General features: G+C 37.4%; 1 protein-coding gene across 11 annotated transcripts in view; it reads left to right on the top strand.

Moving 5' to 3' along the window:
* The window catches only part of CPEB3 (cytoplasmic polyadenylation element binding protein 3), a 197144-nt gene that overhangs the window by 97208 nt on the left and 74508 nt on the right, over positions 1–25428 (top strand). For 6 of the 11 annotated variants that reach the window (XM_043596981.1, XM_043596972.1, XM_043596973.1 and 3 more), the window contains 3 exons: positions 2357–2380; positions 15950–16117; positions 18229–18318. In XM_043596981.1, the coding sequence (XP_043452916.1) occupies positions 2357–2380; positions 15950–16117; positions 18229–18318 (282 nt within the window). The remainder of the gene's footprint in view (positions 1–2356; positions 2381–15949; positions 16118–18228; positions 18319–25428) is intronic. The other 5 variants (XM_043596983.1, XM_043596982.1, XM_043596978.1 and 2 more) reach the window with 1 other exon arrangement.

Below are 25428 nucleotides of genomic sequence, written 5' to 3'. Positions count from 1 at the left end.
CTTTTGAACTGTTCTGGAACATAGCAAGTACTAATTAAGTGTTAGCTGCTATAATAATAATCACCATAGGGATGATAGATAAAATTCTGAAATTCGGACCAGGGTTGCACATAATTAAATTACACAATGAATGATGAAAACAAATTGAAGCTTCTCACAAAACTGCTTTAAATTGGTTGCCTATCCCTTATGCTGTCTTGCCCCTGTATCAGTCACCAAGCTGACATGAACCAATTTACTGTCTTTTTGATAAGAAATGAAAAAAAAATCCATAAAAATCATGAACTGTTTAAAGAAGCTTTGATTAAAACTCCTAAGTATGCTTTTGCAAGCCTTACCCATCTCCTCAGCTCAGAATGCTCCTCCTCACCCCCGAGACTGACTGGATCTATTCACTTCATGTTCTCTATTACCTGAAAATTTGGCAGTTGAAGACTCAAGTGAACAGCATTCTCCTTATCCTTTAGGGGTGTTAAGGTCTGATGAGTCATTTGTACCTTGGTATTGTAATCAGATTCTTTTTCATTTGAGCATCTGGCCAAAAATCAGATATAATGAAAGAATGGGAATTTGTTGTTTGGGAGAGAAATGAGTAATTTTGAAATACAGAATGTTTTATTTCCTCTCTAAATAGAGGTTTGTGGTGGGGGTTTTGGGCAGTATGACATCATTGGGGATGGGAGAAGGGACAAAGAAATAGGTGTACAACATCAAAGCATACTTAATCTTGTAAGCATACAAAGTCCTCTTAATCTAATAGTGCTGTCTATTAGTATTAACTCATCCCTATTATTATAAATGAAGTAGGCTTTTGGGGGGCCAAACTAAGAAACTACCACTTACTGCATGGTAGTTATGTAAGGAGATGAATTTTACATGGGGAGATATTTATGCAAATATATTTATGCGGGGAGATGAATTCCAGGTTCCCAACAACGAAAAGGATAAAAATTCCTTAATTTTTACTTTTTTTGGAATGTGTTCCTTTTGTAAGTGATGTAAACAGTACTGCTGTGTAAATTCAGAAAAGGTTGTGTTTTTTTTAATTGAAGGTTATAGTGATGGGAGAAGTTAGGGAGAAAGTAGGGCTTGAACTGGAAAATTCTTTTTAATATTTATGTAATGGGAAAGTGAAGAGGCCAAATGTGTGTAGGCGAGGGTATGATGTCTGAAGAAAAGTGGGAACTAGCAGGCCAACTGGTATTTCAACTTTCTAGCTGAAAAGTCTGAATTCTTTTTCTAGGAAAGAAATCGTTTTCTTCAGTGCTACCGTATACTGCAAATGTAACCGCAAATTATCACTGTTTCTTGTTTTGATTTGTTTTAAGCTAATATTATAACATGTTATTGACACTTTAAAAATGGATTAAATAGAGTTCTCATTTGTTTTATAGAACCTGAGTTTTCAAATTTGAAAAACTTTCTACTTTGAAAGTTATTTTAGATGACAGGATATCCTTGCAATATACATATACATATACATATACATATACATATACATATACATATACATATACATATGAATGATACCATAGTCTAGCTCTAGTAAATGTTGTAATAATGCATTCTGTGGGCCTTGAGTTTTGAAAGGGAAGAAAATCTTCAAAGCATTTTATTTTTCAATATGCCCTGGGATGTACCCAGTACTGAATCCCTTTCTACTTTTTCAGTTCACTTCTTAGGTGAAAAAGATGTGGTTTTCCCCCCGTTTGTGATACTGTGTGGAAAGTAAATGGGGAGACCAAAGAGACTTCACTGAAATTTTCACACAGACACATCACATTCTGTAGAACCAGAGTTAATTGTGCATTAAATTTCTATATAGTTTTTAGGGGACTCTTTATGGGGTTTATATGTAGGTGTGTGTGTGTGTGTGTGTGTGTGTGTGTGTGTGTGTGTGTGTATGCGCATGTGTGAAGAAATTCAGAGTGACCACCATACACTACAGTTTTTAATTTAGAATGAATGTTTTCCTTTAAAGTGATGTCTGATGGTAATACAGCACAAATGAAGATTGATTAATCAGAAAAAAATTTAAAAGAACTCTGTCTATATCTGATACAGATAATGGACCACAGCATAAATCCCTATAAGACTATGTAACTTAAGCACCCATTGTATCTTTGTCAGTGGCTGCCATATCCAGGTGAATTTCTCTTTAAGATTATGTTTTAACTTGTGCTTCATAAAGGTTTTTCTTTTTTTTTTTTAATATATTATCTCTGCAGTCGAGTTGAACAGTATCTCCAGATTAATTCTGAAAATACTTAGAAAAGGTTTATGTGAATATTTTTTTATTTCTAAATTCACCATTTTGATAAAGATACCCATGGTTTTCTTCTGTGTTTACATGCAGCCAGGAGCTATGGGCGGAGACGAGGTAAATTTTTTAATGAGATCTTTTGCTTGCCAAATTGTGAGTAAATATGAGTGTGTGTGTGTTTATACCTGTGTGTGTGCAAAACAATAATTATTGTGTGGTATGATGTTCTAGCTTATTTTAGCAAAATAATTCTCATCACTTTCATTATAGTTGTTTTTTGTTGTTAGTTGGTAGTTTGTTCTTTTAATCCTAATATAGACATAGCAAAGACTATTTATTTCTACCTGGAAATTTTTGTTACGTGATTTATTATGATCTTGAGAGAATAAAGGCCAAGCATAATTTTGTGTGTGTGTGTGTGTGTGTGTGTGTGTGTGTGTGTGTTTTATCCACTGTGTTCTTTTCATACTATTTAGAAAGCAAAAGTTAGGTTTTAGAGGGCAATTCTTGATCTTAGTAGATTTACTGGTGAATTCTTTAGTGTTAATCCAGAAGCAGATTTACCTTGAAGGTAGAGAAGCTTAAGTTGTAGGGACCCTCACTTTCAAGGGGACTCCCTCTTTACCTTGTTTTTGTGTTCTTTTTCTTGAAGCAGACCCCCAACTTGTATAGGCTCTAAGCCCCATAAACTTGCATTGTCTCCTGATCCCACTCAAACAAAATAATACTGCTTTTATTTGTATAATGCCATTACCTTTCTACAGCATTTTTCTATCTGTAATTCATTCAAATAATTTTATTAAGTTGGTAGGGTAAGCCTAATGTAGTGTTTTGAAGGAGTATGAGATTTAGGGTCAAAGACCTAGTTTGTAATCACTGCTTTATTGCTTCTGTCTGGTATCTTCATCTGTAGATTATGAGGTAATAAAGCCAATCTTGTCCAACCTTAAGAGTGTTAGTGAAGTTATAGTGTAAAAAATGGGAGAGGAAAACCTATTTGTGTACACTAAAAGCATTCCACCAGTATAAGCTGCTTTGGGACTCACTTGCAGAATCTGGGAGAGATGAAGTGATTTACTTGCTATGTGGTCTCAAGTTAAAGTCAGAGCCAGATCTGGAACCTTTGTCTTTTGGTTGCTTATTGAGTGCTGTTTACCTTTCATCAGGATATCTCTGATGTTGTAATTGAGTTTTAAAAAGAAGTTAATAATATTACATTCATAGTATTTTATTATTGATTCCACAGTAAATATTTGTTGAGTAGATGGATATTGGCAGAACCTAATAAGTATTTGAACTACCATTGAAAACTTCTTTCATGATGGAATCGTATCATCAGTTTTGTTTTTAAATCGTGGTGAAGAAAAACATTTGTGTAGTTGATTATTTTTTAGCTGTAGAAATTACCATTTAATATTTTTAACCTTCTTGCTTATAAATTGAAAGCATGGATAATAGTATTACTAGAAATCATTCTGTACTATACATATAGTTTTTCATGTTGGTAGCAAATTGATCACTCTTGAGAAGGAATAAGGAAAGGACACTTTTTAAAAAAAATTTTTTTTAACGTTTATTTATTATTGAGAGACAGACAAAGAGCGTGAGCAGGGGAGGTGTAGAGAGAGGGGGAGACACAGAATCTGAAGCAGGCTCCAGGCTTTGAGCTGTCAGCACAGAACCCGACGCGGGGCTCGAACTCACAAACTGCGAGATCATGACCTGAGCCGAAGTTGGTCGCTTAACCAACTGAGCCACCCGGGCACCCCAGGAATGGACACTTTTGTACAGAAAACAGACACCATCTGGAGGGTAGACAGCAGGGACTAGAGTCTCCACTTCTTACGTACCGATCAGTTACCACATCTTGCCAGAGTTTTTCCTCTAGTGTCTCAGGCCTCATTTCTATTGTTTCTTTCTGAAACACCACTTTGTCCATGTCATGCTCCTCTTCCATTTAGGACCCCCATCATCTGGCTTCTCCCAGTTTCACCAGCCTCATTGTCTCAATTTTTTCCATCCCACCTTCCCCTATCAGTCTCCGTACTTTCCCACAGCCTGGCCATCGTAAGTACTATCCACCCTTCCTCTCATTTCCTTATCTAAAGCCTATCCTTAGTTCATGCATTTATGCCGAATTTAAGCCTTCTCTCTCCCAGGAAGCCTTGCCCAGTGCCTTGTAGGCAGCCTTTTCCTCTGCTTCTACTGTCTTACGTTCTTCTTGTCTTTTCTGTACATTCTGATTCTTCCACTGGAGAGAAGTTCTTTGAGGACAATTGTGTCTTATGCCTAGTACTGTGACCTACATATAATTAGCACTTATTAAATGTTTATGGATGAGGATTGTTTTTGAAGTAACACCCTACGTCTATGCAGACCAGAGTATAGCATCCTATTTTTAAACAAATTATTTTACTTTTACAAATTATAGTATATTAAATACCAGACATCAAGAATATTAAGATCACTTGTAATTTCTAAGGTCCTGAAAAAATTACTCTTCTATTTTCTTGTTACCTTCCCCATATCTATTTGTAAAGTTTGACTTAATTGTTTTCACAAACATGGTCGTATTTGCATCAAGTGTTACGCTAAACACTGCCTAGAATGACTTGGTCCCTGCTCGCCGTAAGTGTGTAGTTGGCTAGTTGTCAATGAAGAAGATAATGATGAGAGAGAGAGTGTGTGTGTGAAAGAGAGAGAGAATATTAAAAGACTGAATGTTGACTTTCTGTAATGAGAAAAGACCAGGTAGAGAATTTTTGTTCCATGCTTTTATCTAGTCTTTTATTTCCAAAGCTGAAAAAGAAGTCATCTTACTTAAATGTAGTGACATAGCCATGTGAGATGGGGCAGGTGTACCACATATTTATTCTCATTTCCTAAAATATACTCATTTGGGCCACTGCTGCATAGTATAAATTTTAAAGTGGCAGATTTCCTCATACTCGTTTATTTGTGTGATCAGGGATTATATTAATTACTGATTTCTTTCCTCTAAAGTTTAGACTTTCCCACAAAAGCATAAAAAGTGAACTTGCTGGAATTTAAATAAAGATTTAAGAAAACTCATTGATGTATGGTACTTTATCTATGATTAAGATTTAGCTATAACTCATTCTATGCATTACAAATACATGTTGGTAAATATTTTAGGAGTAGAAAGCAAAGGGAATTATTTGTGACGGTTTTGAGATCTCTCAGTAAGGATTAGGCCAGTGGAATCTTTCACCTCTCCTAATACACCTGGGAAAGTTTTCTGGAGTAGGTAGAATTTCAGGAACTATTTGGATAATGGAAGAGGAGTGGGAAGCAAGCGTTTCCAGGTATGTGATTCAACTTAAAAAAAAAAAAAAAAAAAAAAGCTTCAAGGTGAGATTGGCATGGCCAGATCCTTGGAGCCTATGTCTCTGAGTGTATGCATTGGGGGCCAGCTGGAGAGGAAAATTTGCAGTGAAATGGTCTGTGAGGCCCTGATGAATGGTTTTTGAAACAGAGGGTAAGACTCCTAGACACAGATATGTCCGGCTTTAGGAAGAGGGTTTCATGATCAAGTAATGAAAACAGGAGAGAACTTGGACATCAGCTGAAGGCTTAGATAGGAAAAAAGTCCTGGAGGGTAGACCTTGGCAAATCAAGCACTTCCAATAGTGTAGTTGAAACAGAGGTAGGGAGGCAGAATTAGATGTGTAAGAATAGGACTACTTGGCGATGAAAAAGAATGAAATCTTGCCATTTGCAACAGTGTGGATGGAACTGGAGTGTATTGTGTTAAGTGAAATAAGTCAGGCAGAGAAAGACAAATATCCTATGATTTCACTCATGTGAAATATATATATGTGGAATATAAGAAACACAACAGATGAGCATAGGGGAAGGAAAGGAAAAATAAGCTAAAAACACAGAGGGGGGCAAACCATAAGAGAATCTTATACAGAGAACAAACAGGGTGGCTGGACGGGAGATGTGTGGGGTGATGGACTAAGTGGGTGATGGGCATTAAGGAAGGCACTTGTTGGAATGAGCACTAGGTGTTATATGTAAGAGATGAATCACTGGGTTCTGCTCCTGAAACCAGTACTACACTGTATGTTAACTAACTTGAATTTAAATAAATAAGTTAAAAAAATTTTTTTTAATGTTTATTTATTTTTGAGAGAGAGACAGAGACAGAGCATGAGCAGGGGAGGGGCAGAGAGAGAGGGAGACACAGAATCTGAAGCAGGCTCCAGGCTCTGAGCTGTCAGCACAGAGCCCAACAAGGGCTTGAACTCACAAACTTTGAGATGATGACCTGATCATGACCAGTTGGACGCTTAACAGACTGAGCCACCCTGGTGCCCCTAAATAAATAAGTTTTTTTTAAAAATTAATGATTATATATAAAGTATTTAAATATCCAAGTGTATTTCCCATTATACCCATTTTTGTTTTATTTATTTATTTAAAAAAAAATTTTTTTTTTCAACGTTTATTTATTTTTGGGACAGAGAGAGACAGAGCATGAACGGGGGAGGGACAGAGAGAGAGTGAGACACAGAATCGGAAACAGGCTCCAGGCTCTGAGCCATCAGCCCAGAGCCCGACGTGGGGCTCGAACTCACGGACCGAGAGATCGTGACCTGGCTGAAGTCGGATGCTTAGCCGACTGCGCCACCCAGGCGCCCCCCATTTTTGTTTTAAAGATGTGTTTCATTAGACAGATGTTGATTTATCTTCCCATATTCCCCTATAGAATCAAAATGATTCCAAATAATTTTAATATTTTTTTCTGGAGTATTCTGGCATTCTATAAGCTTTGATATATCTCTTCCTATACACTGCAGACCCTGTTAGAAACTAGACCAACAGGTAGTGTCATACAAGATATTTGACTACACATTTCACACCTGTTTAAAATATATGTTACCTTTTTCATATGAGCTTTTAAGGTCTCTGGGAGACTTCTGTCCATAAGATGTCCATAAGACATGTTGGCTCTGCCAGTACTCTTGATGTTTAACAGAATTTCTTGGAAAGCAGCAAGGAAAATATAAAATATTCTTTTAAACAATGTAAATGAGCAAATACAAAGAATCATCAGTTACTTTACTAGTAGAGTTACTATTATAAAATGTACTTCTGTGTATATTTAATCCATAAAAATCTATTGACATGATATGAGATATTAATCTTAGGTAATAACAGAGGTTCTAAAAATCCAATGAAACAAACTTGGGTTTCCAGTTGAAGTTGGGTCTTTTTGCCAAAAGTTTGTTGAAGGGAGGAGAGATCATCTCTGTCAGTGAGACCATGATACTGACATGGCATCCTGCTAATTCAAACATGGTTATGTGAGTTTTCTTGTCTAAAGGAATGGATGGTCCCTCAGTGAAACACGGACAGCTGAAGAAATTCCTGTTTATGGTTATAATATCTGAAACGTTACTGCTTATAGTAATAGGGAGATTTGAGCACAGGAAATGGTGAGGGGAATAAGATCACTGGTGTTTTGTTTTGCAAGAAGTTGGTCTGGGAGGGTTTTAAACAATGACACAGGGGTTCTGAGCTGTCCACCTTAATTGCATTTGTGTGCTTGTGTGCTTACTTGGGGTTGGATGCAGTGCTAGACTCTAGGTGTGTTCTGTCTCCCTACAGAATGTTCATTCTAGTAGGAGAGGGACAATAAATAAGTGAAAGAAACATTTCCATACTCGATAATTGTGAAGAGTGCTAGGCAAGAAAAATGGGAACTTCCCTCTAACCTAGGATAGTTTTCTCTGAAAAGATGTTATTTAAACTGAAACCCAAAGGATGGGAAGACAGGTATCTTTAAAGGAAAATTTCTATTGTGGAAATTTTCAAACATACACAAAAATAGAACAGTTTATTGAACTCTGTACCCATCAGTTAGCTTCAATGATTATCAACATTTTTGCTAATCTTGTTTCATATATCCTCTCTTTTTTCCCCTCTTTCTTTAGAATGTTTTAAAGGAAATTCCAGAAATTTTAAGACAGCTATTTTAAGAGGCTTGTGGCAAAGTACTGATAAATACTACAACATTGTTAAACTTTGAAAACATACTAAGTGAAAGAAGGCAATTACAAAAGATCAAATATTGTAAGATTCCACTTTTATGAAATATCCTTTCTATTAATATAGAAAGTATCAATAGTAGACTACAGTAGTCTATAGTAGTAGACTAGTATTGCCTAGGCCTGAGAGAGTTCAAGGAAAATGAGGAGTGGCTGCTAATGGGTTAATTGGATGAATTGTATGGTAGGTGAATTATATCTTAATAAAGCTTTTATTTAAAAAGTGTGTGTGGGGCGGGGGGGGGGGGGGTGAGGCATGAAAGGGCTTTGTGTATTTGAGGAAGTAGAGACCAGAATGACTGAGCTTGGTAGGAGAGAGAGGAGGGTGTATTAAGATGAAGTTGGAGGAAGGAAGGAAATATGATCTTTCTGGGCTTTAGCTCCTGGTAAGGATTTTGAACTTGGTCCAAGTACAAGAGGAAATCTATGAATGTTTTAAAGCAGGGTCAAATGATCATATTTATGTTTTTAAAAGAGCACTCTGGCTATTATTTAGAGCAAAGTGAGAGAAGTGGGTTGTCTAGTTCAGAGTGAAGGTAGTAGTCTAGGCAAGAGGTGATGGCGTTTCCGGATACAGTGATGGCGGTAGAGTTGGAAAGACGTGCACAAATGGAAGATATATTCTAGAGGATAGAATCAACCTTTTTTAATGGCATTAAATTGAAGAATTGAATGTGGGCAGTAAATAAGAAGGAAGACTCAAAACTGATGTGCAGGTTCTAGCTTGAGCAACCAGATGAATGCAATGCCATGCATTGAAATGGGACCAGGAGAGAACAGGATCAAAGTGGATGTTAAGAATTCATTTAAAAACATGTTAAGTTTGTGATGCCTAAGACATACCCACATGGTAATGCCAAGTAAGATGCACTTTAATACCTGTATGTTAGGGTATTGTGGAAGATGTTTATGTAATGCAAGGAATTCTGCTCCCAGAGATTTGAAAACCATTCATCTAGTTCAAATCTCTCATTATGTAAATGAGACTCAGATGTGTGAAATGTTTTGTCCAAGATTACAAAGTAAAACTGGAACCTGACTATCTTGACTTTCAGGCAATTTTTTTTTTTCCTTAGGGGAGTCATTCTTCATAATTCTTTAAAAAAACAAACAGACAACTCCTGGACACATGGGTGGCTTAGTCATTTAAGTGTCCAACTTCAGCTCAGGTCATGATCTCGTGGTTTGTGAGTTTGAGCCCCGCGTCAGGCTCTGTGCTGACAGCTCAGAGCCTGGGGCCTGCTTGGGATTCTGTGTCTCCTTCTCTCTCTGCGCCCCCCCCCCCCCACCTCATGCATCACTCTCTCTCTCAAAAATAAATAAACATTAAAAAAAAAAAACATACTCCTCAAGTGACTAATTTCTGAGCTCCTTGCAAAACTAAACAGGCTTACAATGGAAGTACTGGGCCACAAGTAGGGTGAAGCTGCTGGATTGACTACAGAGGCTTTGGTGGGAGCTGAGAGGTGAGGTTTGGGCAGCTTTGGGAACTATCATGGTCAGTGGGCTGTTGTTTTCCCATCGTAAGTTGCAGGAAAGGGAGCCTCCTAAGTAAGCAAGAGTTCTTCTCTCAGATAAGCCTTCATGCTTAACTAGTGCTTTGTGGGTTTCATATTTGGCACTTTTCTTACAAGGCTCTTTTAGCTTTAAGTTGTCTCTGTATTCAGAGATGATTTGTTCCGTTACTGAACAAAAAACTACATTCTGGTTATTAATTGAAAATAGATATCACAAAAGCAGAACCATTGGTGGAAGGAAAGCCAAATGGCCAAATTGCAGCTGTTGGGAAGTATTCTGCTTCTCTTGAAATATCCAATATGAATGTTTTACATGGAAGTATCAGATTCTTTTTTTTTTTTAATGTTTATTCATTTTGAGAGAGAGAGACAGAGTGTGAACAGGGGAGGGGCAGAGAGAGAGAGGGAGAAACACAGAATCCAAAGCAGGCTCCGGACTCCGAGCTGTCAGCACAGAGCCCAATGCGGGGCTTGAACTCATGAACCATGAGATCATGACTTGAGCCAAAGTTGGACACTTAACCAACTGAGCCACCCAAGTGCCCCTGGAAGTATCAGATTCTAAAGCAGATTTATATGCTAGGCACATAAAAGTATAATTTTGGGGAAGTAACATGGCTTACTTAAAATGTTTTGGTGGGGCGCCTAGGTGGCTCATTTGGTTAAGCCTCCAACTTCGGCTCAGTCATGATCTCACAGTTTGTGGGTTCAAGCCCCTCATCGTGCTCTGTGCTGACAGATCGAAGCCTGGAGCCTGCTTTGAGTTCTGTGTCTCCCTCCCTCTCTCTGCCCCTCCCCTGCTCACACTTGCCCTCTCTCTCGCTCCCTCCCCCCTCCTCTCTCTCTCAAAAATAAACATCAAAAATAAAAATGAAAGAAATGTTTTGGTCTTGGGCAGTGTTTTTCATTAAAGAAAAATAATGTCAGAGAGATGCTAGTTAGTGAAGTAGGGCTTCTCATAGGACATGATTTGGGTGTAGCCTCTTAAAGTTTCAGTTTCTAATAACACGTATCTGGAAACTAAAATTTTATCAGTCTTCCCAGGGATGATTCGTCTTGGGGGGAATGGATTTATGCCAACCAAATGAATGCACAAATACTAATCGCATGAGGAACCCTGGACAAATCAGAATACCAATGTTTTAACTTAAGGAGATGAACGTAACAGAAATACAATTTTAGTGGCTGATTATTTGTCTACTAGCTTAAGAGTCACAGTGGTGCCTCTTCACGGTAGCAGAGTACTAAATTAATTAATAGAACAGTCCTTCAGGAACTTATAATTAGAGCATAGGGAAATAGATGGTTTTCAGGCTATGGAAACATCAAAGGAACAATTCTGTCCCACAGAGGAGTAATCCTACCAGTATGATAAAATCCTTTTAACTTCTTTTGGTCTACACTTGTGTCTTTTAAATGCTTCCTATGGACTGACGATTTGTTCCATCAGCACCGAGGCAGTAAGGTTGACTAGATACAGATTTTACATTCTGTTGCTGAGGATGTACTTTCTTTAACTTGACTGAATTTGGATGTTTCCCAAGGCTCCATATACTTGACACAATATCACTTTCAAGTGGATGCCTGCTACAGACAGTTAATCTCCATTTCACTCTTAAACTTGAGTGTAGGGATCACTGGGGAAATTTGTTAAAAGTGCAGATTTTCAAATTTGAACCCCATGCATTCAGATTAAGTAGATCTGGGGATTGGGCTCTGAGACCTATATTCTTAGTTCTTATCCACAGAGAAACATCACATACATGTGAATTCTTAGCAGTGTCATTTCCAAGGGCAACTTTATCACTAAAGTCTATGGTACTCTAAATACTACTAATAAGACAGAGGTTCGGTTTTAAAACCTTGGCAAGTTTCTTACGTACCCATAACCAATTTTTAAAATAGTCCAAATTTTTACAGTTAACTCTTGATTTTATTTTCTTTGCCAGAATATTTTGGGAAGCTGTGGTTATGTTGGCCGTGCACAAAGAAAGGTGTCTTTTTTTCCAGAATGTCTTGAATATATACTTTGTCTCCTTCTTCACTGCTCTTGTTCAAGATTTCCTCATCTCTCATCTGGACTGTCCCAGATTTCTTCAAACTCTTGTCCTATTCCCTCTTTTCTTTTCTTTTTTTTTTTTTCTCATCCCCTCTTTTCTTAGGTGCAAATTACTGGTGAGGGTGATGGGGGCTATTGTAGGATGTGGGGTAGAGGGAGTGACAGGGTCACAGGCATCTCAGAAAAGTCATTTTTGACAGGATGGAAGATGATTAGATGGCAATATCAGTCTCCGGGAAGTGATTGAAGTTAAAAAAAAAAAAAAAGGTAGTATTAGAATGAAATATTAAATTTGGAAAATGGGGAAATTTCCTATTACTTTTGTAATACAGAGTATAGAATATAATACTTGAACATATAGAAGCAATGGAAAGGGTCTTAATTTCCTAGGACATGGTTTCACCTCCTGCTATTGTCACACCTGTGTGTTGTATTCCAGCACACACTTGCAGTAGTGTGTGTTTGCACATACTGTCACCCTTTTCTGGATGCTGCCTCACTTTTAATATTTACTGAATCCCTTTTATGTGCCCTCATTAGGATAAGAAGATACAGTAAACGAGATTAAATTGGTCCCTGTCCTCATAGAGCTTACATTTTAATGGGATTGGGGAATGAGATACCAAATAAAAACCCACACGATAGTATAATGGTAATTAGGAAAAGTGTTAGGAGAAGTGCAATGAATGGATAGAAAAGGGAACTAACCTAATCTAAAAGGTCAGAAAGGTTCTGCCTTGAGGAAGTGACTTTTCACCTGAGATTAAGGATTAAGTGGGAATTAACTAGAAAACTGGGGAGTTGGGAAGAGAGTATTTATTTGGGCAACAGGGAAACACCTTGTCCTTAGTGCCAGAGGCAAGGAGGAATGACCAGGAAATTCAAAGGAAGTCTTATGTGATGGGCGTTGGTGAACCAGAGGGAGAGAGGCAGCAACTGTGATACAGGAGATGACAGAGGCCTAAAAAATTGACACTGATGTTTTTGTACTTTATCCCACACCAGTGGAAGGTTTTAAGGATAAAGGTGAGTGCGGTTATATGTTCAGACTAATATTTGAAAATGGTGACTTTGGCTGTTTTGTGGAGAAAGCATTGTGGGGTTCAAGATAGACATCAGTAGACTAAACAGGGTGTGTTATAGACTCATTAAACTATTAGTTCAGGGCAGAGATGATAGTGATCTGGACCCCCAGGGCATTAGGACTGAAGATGGGAGAAGTGAATGGATTGATGAATTATTTCATAGCTTGAATTGATAGGATTTAGTGAGTGAGAGATTAGGTTTGGAGTATGAAAGGGAGATGTCAAGGAGGACTCCTAGATTTCTGGATTGAATTGGATGTGGAAAATAGTCATTTCTGTTGAGATTGCAGGGAATGCTAGAGGACCTAGTTTGGAGGGAAATACCAAAGCTGTTTCGAAAGTTCTTTCTCTATGGATTCTTGTTCTTTACCTTAGAAATTCCAAAGCCCACAAGATTCTGCTCAAGGTTGTCTTCCTATGAAATCACTTTAAAGGTCTCTCCCCATCCCATCTCCTGTAGGGCAGTAAATTGTGCTCTTGGTAAATTCTTCCCTTAGTACTTAATTCTCTGTTTTATAATTATGCATTTGCCTGTCTCTCACCAGACTTCTTTGTCAAGAACTTTCAAATAACTATCTTATTTGGTGATTCTAGAATATGGATAAATATTTCTTTGGGTGTTTTCCACTGAACTATATATATTTGAATGTTTCCTTTATCTTAAGTCCATGTTGATTAAGTTATTTTACTGTGGTACTTTTCCCAACTGTTTGTATTCTAACGTGGATTGTGAATGTCTGGGAAGGGCATATGGTGTGCAGTATTTTCCAGTATTATTTATTTGTCTCCCCCCACCCCCACCCCCATCAGCCTTTGTTTTCTGAGCATTTAATGTTACTAGTGTTGAGGGTAAGAGGTAAGGATAGGAGTACTGTGTGGGAAATGCTGATTTGGGTATGTGCCTGTCACAGAGCAAGCATATAACTCTCTGAGTGTAGACTATGTGAAAAGCAAACCTAACAGTTGTGGGAGCACATCCCTGGATGTCTTTGAGAAGGTCATTTTGCCTGTAGTTCCTGCAAATCTATTTCTTTTACCCCCATTGATCAAAACAGACATCAAGCGATGAGAATTTACTGCCTATTGTTTGTTCCTGCCAGGCTAAGAAAGCTAGGTGACTGAGGTGACAAATTTTATTCTGTTTCTTTGTAGCTAATCTGGGAAGAGCTGAACAAAAAATTCTTAGGTCCTTTCATTTATTAACTCCCAACATCAAAATAGAGCCTTTCTTATACCACCTGGGTTGTTCATAAAATAAACAGAGTTATATTAGTAGCTATTTTTTTGTAAGAGAAATAAATGTCCAGTATTTTTGTAAGACTATTTATATTCTGTTTTAGAGAGTTGGCTGTAGTGACGCAGAATCTAGCTTTCAGGGAAATATAGACAGGATAGACTAAATGGGGAAGACACTGTTCTTTTTTTTGAAGAATGTATGAATTTATTTTAGAATTTTGAATTTATTCAAAAGTTCGAGAGCTCAAGAAGTTCATTTTTAGAGTGTAACCTAATGGAAAGTTTCACCAGGAACTCACTCAAACAGGAAATATATTTGTTTTTAAACTTAGATTTTATTTTGTAATATTGGGTGGCATCATTGTGTTACATTTATTAACAGACTAACTGCTGGTATCTTTCTTATAGTCATGTGAAATGGGTAGATGCCTTTTCTGAAAACTCTACTTGGCCATAGAGTTAACAATGAAAATAATTTTTTTGAGTGATATAAAATATTGCTTAGGTTAGTAGGGTGGAGATGTCATAGCCACATCTACATCTGTACTCCCACATCTTAATTTATGTGTTCTCATTTACGTGTTTCACCTGTTGTTTTTTTTTTAAATATATGAAATTTATTGTCAGATTGGTTTCCATACAACACCCAGTGCTCATCCCAACAGGTGCCCTCCTCAATACCCATCACCCACCCCCCATCAGCCCTCAGTGTGTTCTCAGTTTTTAAGAGTCTCTTATGCTTTGGCTCTCTCCCACTCTAATTTCTTTTTTTTTTTTTCCCTCCCCTCCCCCATGAGTTCCTGTTAAGTTTCTCAGGATCCACATAAGAGTGAACACATGTGGTATCTGTCTTTCTCTGTATGACTTATTTCACTTAGCCTAACACTCCCCAGTTCCATCCATGTTGCTACAAAAGGCCATATTTCATTCTTTCTCATTGCCACATAGTACTTCATTGTGTATATAAACCACAACTTCTTTATCCATTCATCAGTTGATGGACATTTAGGCTCTTTCCATAATTTGGCTATTGTTGAGAGTGCTGCTATAAACATTGGGGTACAAGTGCCTCTATGCGTCAGTACTCCTGTATCCCTTGGGTAAATTCCTAGCAGTGCTACTGCTGGGTCATAATTTTTTGAGGAAACTTCACACTGTTTTTCCAGAGCGGTTTCACCTATTGTTAATGCAAATGCTTATTCCCAAATTGGATTAGCTTGAAATGACAGGGAAAATTCGATCATGTTTAGTCCTGCACTCAGAGAAGTTATCAGCCTTTGTTGTCAGTTTAATATTCCCTCTGCTGTCAGGGCCAGTCTGAACCTTTGAACAAATAAAAATATGTGAATAAAGACTACTTTTCCATTTATTTTAAGAAATGTCTGGGGAAAAGAAAAATAACTGCTGAATACTCTTAGCAGCAGTAATATGGACTGTTTTAAAAGGTAGTGATTTTTAGCAGCAAAAACAGCTCTAATTTTTTATTCTTCTTGCTATCAATCCAAGTATTTCCGTGCTATACATACCTTTACACAAAAATGGTGGTATTATCTAGACCCTGTAATCTGCAGTCGCTTATCCTATTGTAAAAGTCACAGTTCAGGATACTTCTTTTATTTTTTGTATGATTCACTCTACACTTTGGCTCCTAATAAAGCATCTGTTGTCCAAGAAAATAATTTTAACTGTGGAAACTTCCACGTTTGTTTCAGGTCGGTCTTCTCTCTTTCCCTTTGAAGATGCCTTCCTGGACGACAGTCATGGCGATCAATCCTTGTCCTCTGGCTTAAGTTCTCCCACTCGCTGTCAAAATGGAGAACGAGTAGAACGTTACTCCAGAAAGGTGTTTGTTGGAGGCCTCCCTCCTGATATCGATGAAGGTATGACGCATTCATTAATGACTTTATCAAGGCCAGATTTGTTCTTCGTGTGATCTGACCCTGTCTCTCCTCTCCAAGCAGCTTTAGGACATTCATATTTTAGTGTTCAGAGGATGAAAATATATGATAGATGGGGAAGTAATAGATTGTGCACTTCAGGTCTGCTGTTCAAATGTGTGTATATATAGCAGTCTCCCAACAGTGTCTTGTTTCCTAGGCCTTCATTTGGGGATACGTTTTAAAATAATAATGAAAGTTAATATTTATGAAACTCTCCATAGGCCCATTATTGTGCTAAGCGCTTCACATTACATTATCTCATTTAATCCTTATAGCTATCCTATAAGGCATATCCTACCAACTCCATTTTATAGATAAGGAAAGAGGCTCAGAGAGAGACAGTTTGTCCAAGGTTGTGTAGCTAGTGGTGCACCTAGTGCTCAGAATTCTTCTGATTCCGGTGCTTTTGCTCATATTTATCACACCATCCCATCTCATATTTTAATATATCGATTAGTAAAAAGCACCCTTTGCCTTTAAAAGAATGAAGACTAATTAGAATTTTTCTTAATATTTTTGAGATACCGTCAATCCAAAAGTGAGTTTTCACTTATGCTCGAAGCCAGTCAGCACATAGTAGGTTGTCAGTAGATATTTGTTGAATGGACAAATGAAATGTAATTGTGACAGAATTAGCCTAAGGGAAAAAACAACTCTAGTTCTGGTAGGTTTTGGATCTGCTATAAAAATATTATTAAAACAATTGCTTTGTCAGTATTGTTGTAGCTATGGCATTCCTCTAATTTATCATGATTTTCTTTTTCACGGTGATAAAGGAATAGTCTCTAAAAGTAATTTTATTTTAGGGGCACTCTGGGAGGCTCAGTTGGTTGGGCGTCTCGGGTCATGATCTTATGGTTCGTGGGATCCAGCCCCATGTGAGGCTCTACCACTTGTGTGCATGTGCATGTACTCTCTCTCACTCTCTCAAAATAAATAAACTTTTAAAAAATATTTTTAAAAAGTAAAAATAATTTTATTTTAGACTTCTTTCTTTAAGGTTGTACAGAGCTGGAGACTCATTTTCCTCCAAATTATTTTTATACTGGTGTTAATCTCATCTATCAATTGGATTTTTTTAAAGACAAAGTTTAGATCATGGCTGAGAGAGTGGCAACTTAAATCTGAGTGTGGGCTAAGTTATAACCTTCTGCTTTGAGTCAGAAGTCAGAAGGAAAAGGTAAATTTATTGAGCTATAACGTTGGAAACATTTTCTTCATAGGATGTGTCATAGGTAAGTATGAGAGAAATAGATCATTGGTTTTAACTTTTTATCATCAAATAGAATTACCTACTTTTTGCCCCTATTCCTCACCAAAAGAATTGTATCTATTTCTTTTTTTTTTTTTTTTAAGTTTATTTATTTTGAGAGAGAGAGAGAGAGAATCAGTGGGAGAGAAGCTGAGAGAAGGGTACAGAACATCCGAAGCAGGCTCTGTGCTGACAGCAGAGAGCCTGATGCAGGGCTCTAACTCACGAACTGTGAGATCATGACCTGAGCTGGAGTCAGATGCTTAACCGACTAAGCCACCCAGGTGCCCCAAAGAATTGTATCTATTTCTAAAATAATCTCAGAGATTCATAACCTTAGATTACTAATAATCATAACCTAAGATTAATAGTGTTAGATCTTTTAGAGTTTATTTTGCATAAGGGAAAGCACATTTTAAATATTTTGTAATCTTTTGCTTTTGCCTTTTTTCTAAATACAGAACATTCCTATTTTTAGAGTCTTTTTTTTTTTTTTTTTTACTTGACTGAGAGGTCACCTTAGTTAATGACATATTTTTTTTCTTCCAAACTCTTTATATCAAATTTACTGGCAGTGAAGAGCAATGAATTATAGTTAGAAACACATTTTGCATGGTTGAAAGTGAATAACCAAATGTACCCAGCAGACAATTGTATTTCACTTAGTAGGTTTGACTTCTGTAAAAATGCTTTAGAAATAGCTCTCAAAACGTTTTTTAAATAAAAAGACATGCTTTATGCTATTCTGTTTGCAATATTTTTTTTTCTCTTATGCTAAGATTCCTTTTTTGTTTTATAGATGAGATCACTGCCAGCTTTCGCAGGTTTGGACCTCTCGTTGTAGACTGGCCTCACAAAGCTGAAAGCAAGTCGTATTTTCCTCCTAAAGGTAATGCACTTAAAATGTCTCCACTGCCTGCCTGTTGGAGAGCTAGCATGACAGTTCAATAAAATTATGACAGCCTTTTAATTCTTGAAATAGCAGTTGGATTTTTTCCCCTAATTAAGAAAATGTTTTATTGTTGATCATCTTTTTGTGTCTTACTGTTTCCACTTGGAGACTGTTCCCCCCAGGAACACACTCATTGTTTTAGGGCATCTATTTATTATATCAATGGTGAGATTTTGTGAGTCTTGTGTGAGTGAACCTTGTGCTAAGTTTTCATTATTTGAGAGGAAAAAATCTAGGATTTTGAGCAATGTCAGTGAGTGGAGAGGGAAAGATTATTTAGAGTCAAATATTATTTGTATCCCAGTGTCCTCTGGTTTTATAGGTCTTATAAAACCCAAACTTTGAAAACCTAGTGGCTGAAATATGACGTTTTATGAAATTACCTTTATTCATATCTGTCTTCAAAAAAAATTTTTTTTAATGTTTATTAATTTTTGAGAGACAGAGATAGAGTGCAAGCAGGGGAGGGGCAGAGGGAAAGGGAGACACAGAATCAGAAACACGCTTAAGGCTCCAGGCTATCAGCACAGAGCCTGATGCGGGGCTCAAACTCCAAGCCCTAAGATCTTGACCTGAGCTGAAGTCAGACACTTAACCGACTGAGCCATCCAAGCACCCCTATTCATGTCTGTATTTTAAGTGACTTAGTGTGTTGAGGGGTGGAAGGCAAACTAGCAAAGAATTCTTCACATGAACTCTTCCCTTATTTTTGGTAGACTTTTTTGATAATTTACGAAGACCTGAAAATATATTACTTTGTTCATAGTCTGTAATTTCTGCAGAATTCAGGGAACTTTTCTAGTGATATTAGCTCTGGGTAAACTCCTAGAATTACATGGAATAGTTTTTGGGGTTAAAAAAGGAAGTTTTCTTCATCTGTAGCTATATTTCAAAGATGTGTTTCATCTCCAAAGAATTGTTTTTTTTGATAAGTATTATTGTGTAACATTATTCCTTCAAGAAGATGGAGTCAAAATACTTATCTTTCCTGTGCTTTGTCCAGGAATGAAATTATAGCTTAACCTGGGAAAGGTCGGTGGCTTCTTCTTGTGTCTGGTTTATTAGGTTTCTTTGCCACCTATATTTCTCCTCATTCTCTCAACAACCTGTGAAAATAATTACTCACTAAATATAAGGCTGTTTACTTTTAACATTTCCTTTTTAATTCTCTTCAAGAATTTTTAAAGTTAAAAAAACAAGTTTCATATTAAGCAGAAAAGATAAAAATCGCCAGCTGATTATTCCATTGAAGGAATGTATTCACCACCTTGTGGTACATGTATAGCACTGTGTAAAAACACATGTTTAAAACATGTTTCTAAGAGTGCTAATAATTCCTTGAATCAGAGTAGTGTTATTTCAGTGAATGAATGAGTTCACCACACTGTGCCGTAGGTAATATGCTCTGTAAAGTCACATGTATTAAAAAATATTCCTAAGAGTACCAGTTGCATTTGAGCATTAAGACAGTGTCATCTCACTGAAAGAATGTGTTCACTACACTGTGGTACATGTAGCACACTATCTAAAATTGCATGTGTAAAAGATATTTCTAACAGTGCTAGTTGAAAAAAAATCATCATGCTGAGAAGGTATAAAAACACCTCTAGTATCAAAGGTGTCAGGTGATCTGATCATCATGAAAAATGAAGATAGGGGCGCCTGGGTGGCTCAATCGGTTAAGCGTCCGACTTCGGCTCAGGTCATGATCTCACAGTTCCTAAGTTCAAGTGCCACACGGGGCTCTCCACTCTTAGCATGGAGCCCATTTCGGATTCTCTGTGTCCCTCTCTCTTTGCCCTTCCCCTGCTCTCTCTTTCTCTCTCAAATATAAACAAAAATGAAGATAAACCTGTATAGTCATGTCCAAAGAAAATTATCCAAATCTATATCTATCAGACATAATCACTATATACATTTTATTAAATATCCTTCTGTTGTCTCTTTATGAACATAAACATTTATATGAAATTTTGCAATTACATAAATGGGATCACACTGTGCATGCTGTTTAATAACCTGCATTTTCCCCTCAGCAATGTCAACATCTTTCTGTAAGAGACCTACATTATCTTACTGACTGTATTTGATTTAATCCATCCTGTTAATGGACACTTAAGTTGCTTCTAACTGTTTTGTTTCAGGGATCACACTTCAGTGAATATCCTTATGCCTTCATCTTTTTGCCTTTATCATTACCTCTTAGGGTGAATTTCCAGAAGTGAAGTACATATTTTTTTATACAGATTGCAAAGCTGCCCTTAAGGAAAGTCATATATGGGGGTGCCTGGGTGGCTCATTTGGTTGTGTCCGAGTTTGGCTCAGGTCATGATCTCACAGCTTGTGAGTTTGAGTCCCATATTGGGCTGTGTGCTGACAGCTTAGAGCCTGGAGCCTGCTTTGGATTCTGTGTCTTCCTCTCTCTCTGCCCCTCCTCTGTTCTCACACACACACACACACACACACACACACACACACACACACTCTCTCTCTCTCTCTCTCTCTCTCTCTCTCTAAGCGTTAAAAAGTTAAAAAAAAAAAGAAAAAAAGAAAAATCATATACGTTTATGTTCCCATCAATATTATCTGATTTGTAAAACTCAGTTTTATTGAATCAGAGGAAATGACTCTTTTTCAATCTTTGCCTATCTGATGGTTAAGATAACATTCCCCCCCCCCCCCCCCCCCCCGTTTTGGGCATTCTTTTCTCTTTACTGGTCTTTGAATTTGTTTTACTTTTTTTGATTGACTTCTCATTTCTGTCTGGACTTTATATTGGAGTAAGGCACAGGAAGCGATCCAGTTGTATTTTTCCTGGTAGCATGCCAATCATCTCAATAGTCATTTATTGACTAATACATTTTTTTTCTCATTGATTTGGAGCATTAGAAATAAGTGTTGATTGAAACATTATCTCTCTCTCTTTTTTTTTTTAAGTTTTTCATTTTGAGAGAGAGAGAAAGTATGAGCTGGGGAAGGGCAGAGAGAGAATCCCAAGCAGGCTCCATGCTGTCAGCTCAGAGCCCAACATGAAGCTTGAACTCCCTGACTGTGAGATCATGACCTGAGCTGAAATCAAGAGCCAGACACTTAACCAGCTGAGCTACCCAGATACTCCTTGGAAGGTTATCTCTTCTCTTTTTCAGTGGAATGCATTAAGTTTTTCTGGAATCACTCTGTCCAGTGTGATAGTCACTAGCCACATGTAGCTAATGAGGGCTTGAAATAGGACTAATTTGAATTGAGACATGCTATAAGTGTAAAATATACACTGGATTTTGAAGACTTAGTTTTATAAAAAAAAAAAAGTAAAAGATCTCATTAGCAATTTTGTTTTCATGTTAGAATAAGTTTTTGATATATTAGATTAAATAAAAAATATTAAAGTGAACTTCGCCAGTTTCTTTTTACCTTTTAAATGTAGATATTAGAAATTTTTGTTTTCTATTTTAAAGTTTATTTTGAGAGAGAGAGAGAGAGAGTGTGTGTGTGTGTGTGTGTGTGTGTGAGAGAGAGAGAGAGAGAGAGAGAGAGAGAGAGAGAGTGGAGGAAGGGCCGAGAGAAAGGAAGAGAGAGAATCCCAAGCAAGCTCTGTGCTAACAGCCCAACTCGGAGCTTGAACCCATGAACCGTGAGCTCATGACCTGAACTGAAATCAGGAGTCAGACGTTTAACTGATTGAGCCACCCAGGAGACCCTAGAAAAAAATTTTTTTAATTAATTAATTTATTAATTACACCCAAGTTAGCATATAGTGCAACAATGATTTCATGAGTAGATTCCTTAATACCTCTTACCCATTTAGCCCATCTCCCCTCCAGCAACCCTGTTTGTTCTCTGTATTTAAGAGTCTCTTATGTTTTTTCTCTCTCCCTGTTTTTATATTATTTTTGCTTCCCTTCCTTTATGTTCATCTGTTTTGTATCTTAAATTCCTTATATGTGTGAAGTCATATGATATTGTTTTTCTCTGGCTAATTTCGCTTAGCATAATACCCTCTAGTTCCATCCACGTAGTTGCAAATGGCAAGATTTCATTCTTTTTGAGTGCTGAGCAATACTCTATTGTATATATATACCACATCTTCTTTATCCATTCATCCGTTGATGGACATTTGAGCTCTTTCCATACTTTAGCTTTTGTCGACAGCACTGCTATAAACATTGGGGTGCATGTGCCCCTTTGAAACAGCATGCCTGTATCCCTTGGATAAATACCTAGTAGTGCAATTGCTGGGTCATAGGGTGGTTCTATTTTTAACTTTTTGAGGAACCTCATACTATTTTCCAGAGTGGCTGCACCAGCTTGCATTCCCACCAGCAGTGCAAAAGAGATCCTCTTTCTCCGCATCCTCGGCAACATCTGTTGGTGCCTGAGTTTTTAATTTTAGTCATTCTGACTGGTGTGAGGTGATATCTCATTGTAGTTTTGATTTGTATTTCCCTGATGATGACTGATGTTGAGCATTTTTTCATGTGTCTGTGAGCCATCTGGATGTCTTCTTCGGAGAAGTGTCTATTCATGTCTTTTGTCCATTTCTTCACTGGATTGTTTTTTTGGGTGTTGAGTTTGATAAGTTCTTTATAGATTTTGGATACTAACCCTTTATCTGATATGTTGTTTGCAAATACCTTCTCCCATTCTGTCGGTTGCCTTTTAGTTTTGCTGATTGTTTCCTTTGCTGTGCAGAAGAAGCTTTTTATTTTGATGAGGTCCCAGTAGTTCATTTTTGCTTTTATTTCCCTTGCCTTTGGAGACATGTTGAGTAAGAAATTGCTGGGGCCGAGGTCAGAGAGGTTTTTGCTTGCTTTCTCCTCTAGCATTTTGATGTCTTCCTGTCTTACATTTAGGTCTTTAATCCATTTTGAGTTTCTTTTTGTGTATGGTGTAAGAAAGTGGTCCAGGTCCATTTTTCTGTATGTCGCTGTCCAGTTTTCCCAGCAGAATTTGCTGAAGAGACCGTCTTTATTCCATTGGATATTCTTTCTTGCTTTGTCAAAGCCATGTGTTGGCCATATGTTTGTGGGTGCCCCTAGAAAATTTTAAATTACATATGCGACTCATATTTCTATTGGAAATCACCTCCCTAAAACGAGGATCAGTAAACTACCTGTTTTTATATGGCCTGTAACCTAAGGATGGTTTTTATGTTTTTAAGGGTTATAAAAACACACATGCAAGAATATGTAGCAGAGACCATATGTGGCCCTCAGATCCCTTTGAAGAAAGTTTGTTGACTCCTGCTCTAAAATAGTCTAGGGAGCTACTCATTTCGCTTCTGAGACATCCAGTGACAAAGGAGGCAGCCTATATATTTTAAAGGAAGTCTGTATAGATATTAAATTTTGCTTTTCAGTTGAGTCAAATGCTTCCATGAAATCTTTACCTACTGGTTAATTGTGTGCCATAAAGTAAAATATAGTAAGTCATTATTGTACCATTTGTCTCTTGGTACTTAAAGGACTATGAGTTTCTCTTTAAGTCTTCTCTTTTGGAAAGATAAATATTTTCATTTCTCTCAGTAATACCGTATGTCTAGTGGTTTCTGTATCACCATTTTTCTCATCTGCCTTTTGTGTATGTGTCGTGTTTACAATATCCTACTTAAATTTGTTATGGAGAATTGAAGAGAGAACATTTGGGTTGGTCTGGGCAGTACAAAGTTTAGTAGCTCTATTAATTCCATGGTTTTTGATGCTATTCCTGTATAATAGCATATTAATAAAGAACTATGGAACATTAGATCTGGTGCCTTTATTCTACACCAGAGGTTGAGTGTTGAGATAGGCTGGTGACATCTAGGGGTCTCCCAATTCTGATCTGCAAGCTTGCATCGCAGATTGCCTTTCATGTGATTAGGGGTTAGGAAGACAAATAATTAGTATACTGTTGGCTCCTGTTGTGTTTTGCTTTCAGCTAAAATCTGAAGGTTGACCTGTGTTGAGAGGACCTAAAGAAATTTGATGTTATTCCAAGATTGAAGTAACTTTGAGAATCCATGTCCGTTACTTTGAATGTTGGGAACATCTAAGGAGTTCACCCCTACTATTCTTTTTTTTTTTTTTTATGTTTATTTATTTATTTTGAGAGACAGTACTAGTGGGGGTGGGACAGAGAGAATCTCAAGCAGGTTCTGCACTGTCAGAACAGATCCTGATGTGGGGCTTGATCCCATGGATTGTGAGATCATGACCTGAGCTGAAATCAAGAGTCAGAAGCTTAACCGACTGAGCCACCCAGGTGCCCTTCACCCCAACTGTTCTGTGCCTTCTTAATAATGCCCCTTGTGCTATTTCTCCTTTTCCTTAAATTCCTTAGGTTTTAATTCAGATCCATGCCTTTTTGTTAATGCCCTTCATGCTGAGTGTACTTTTGTTTAGGTTGCCCTAGGTTGGCCATTACGTACAGTTTGTTTGGCTATACATTTTGGTTTATGTGTAAGTAGAAAGTAAAACATAAACCATCTATTGAACCCTTCAGCCTTTCTCTCAGAATGTATATGCCTAATGAAATACATATTCATTCATCTGGCAGGTTTACCTGTAGAGATATGGAATAGGGTTTGTAAAACCATAACCATTTCAGTGGACTGTGGAGAGCTTAAAATCCATGTAGAGAAACAGTGTCCAGGCACATCAGTTGTCCTCTTAAGTATTGTCTGGCCAACACAGTAGGAGGTAATGGAGTCTGGGGCTCTCTCCAGCACACAGACCACCAAGGTATTTGATCAGCCATTTGAGGATATGCAAAGTCCTGTGGATCACTTTGTGTGTAGGCCACAGCAGATAATTCCTTGTTGTTCTCTAGAGCACCACTGAGAACATGAAATGTGGAGGAAGGTATGGAAGTCAGAATATGTGTTTTCATATTTGGTCTCAGACCTTATAACTTGTGGTCCTGTGGGGAAAATAAGAAATTAGTCAACTAATTACAAAAATAAACACAATTATAAACTGTAATAGTTCTGTAAAGGAAAAATAAAGAGTACAGTGACTCTAAAAAGTGGGCCTCAATTTAGAGGAGGGATGTAGAGAAAGCTTCTCTGAG

The sequence above is a fragment of the Prionailurus bengalensis genome, chromosome D2 (genome assembly GCF_016509475.1).
Source record: "Prionailurus bengalensis isolate Pbe53 chromosome D2, Fcat_Pben_1.1_paternal_pri, whole genome shotgun sequence".
Classification (NCBI taxonomy): domain Eukaryota; kingdom Metazoa; phylum Chordata; class Mammalia; order Carnivora; family Felidae; genus Prionailurus; species Prionailurus bengalensis.
This window is presented reverse-complemented; position numbering and strand designations above follow the sequence as displayed.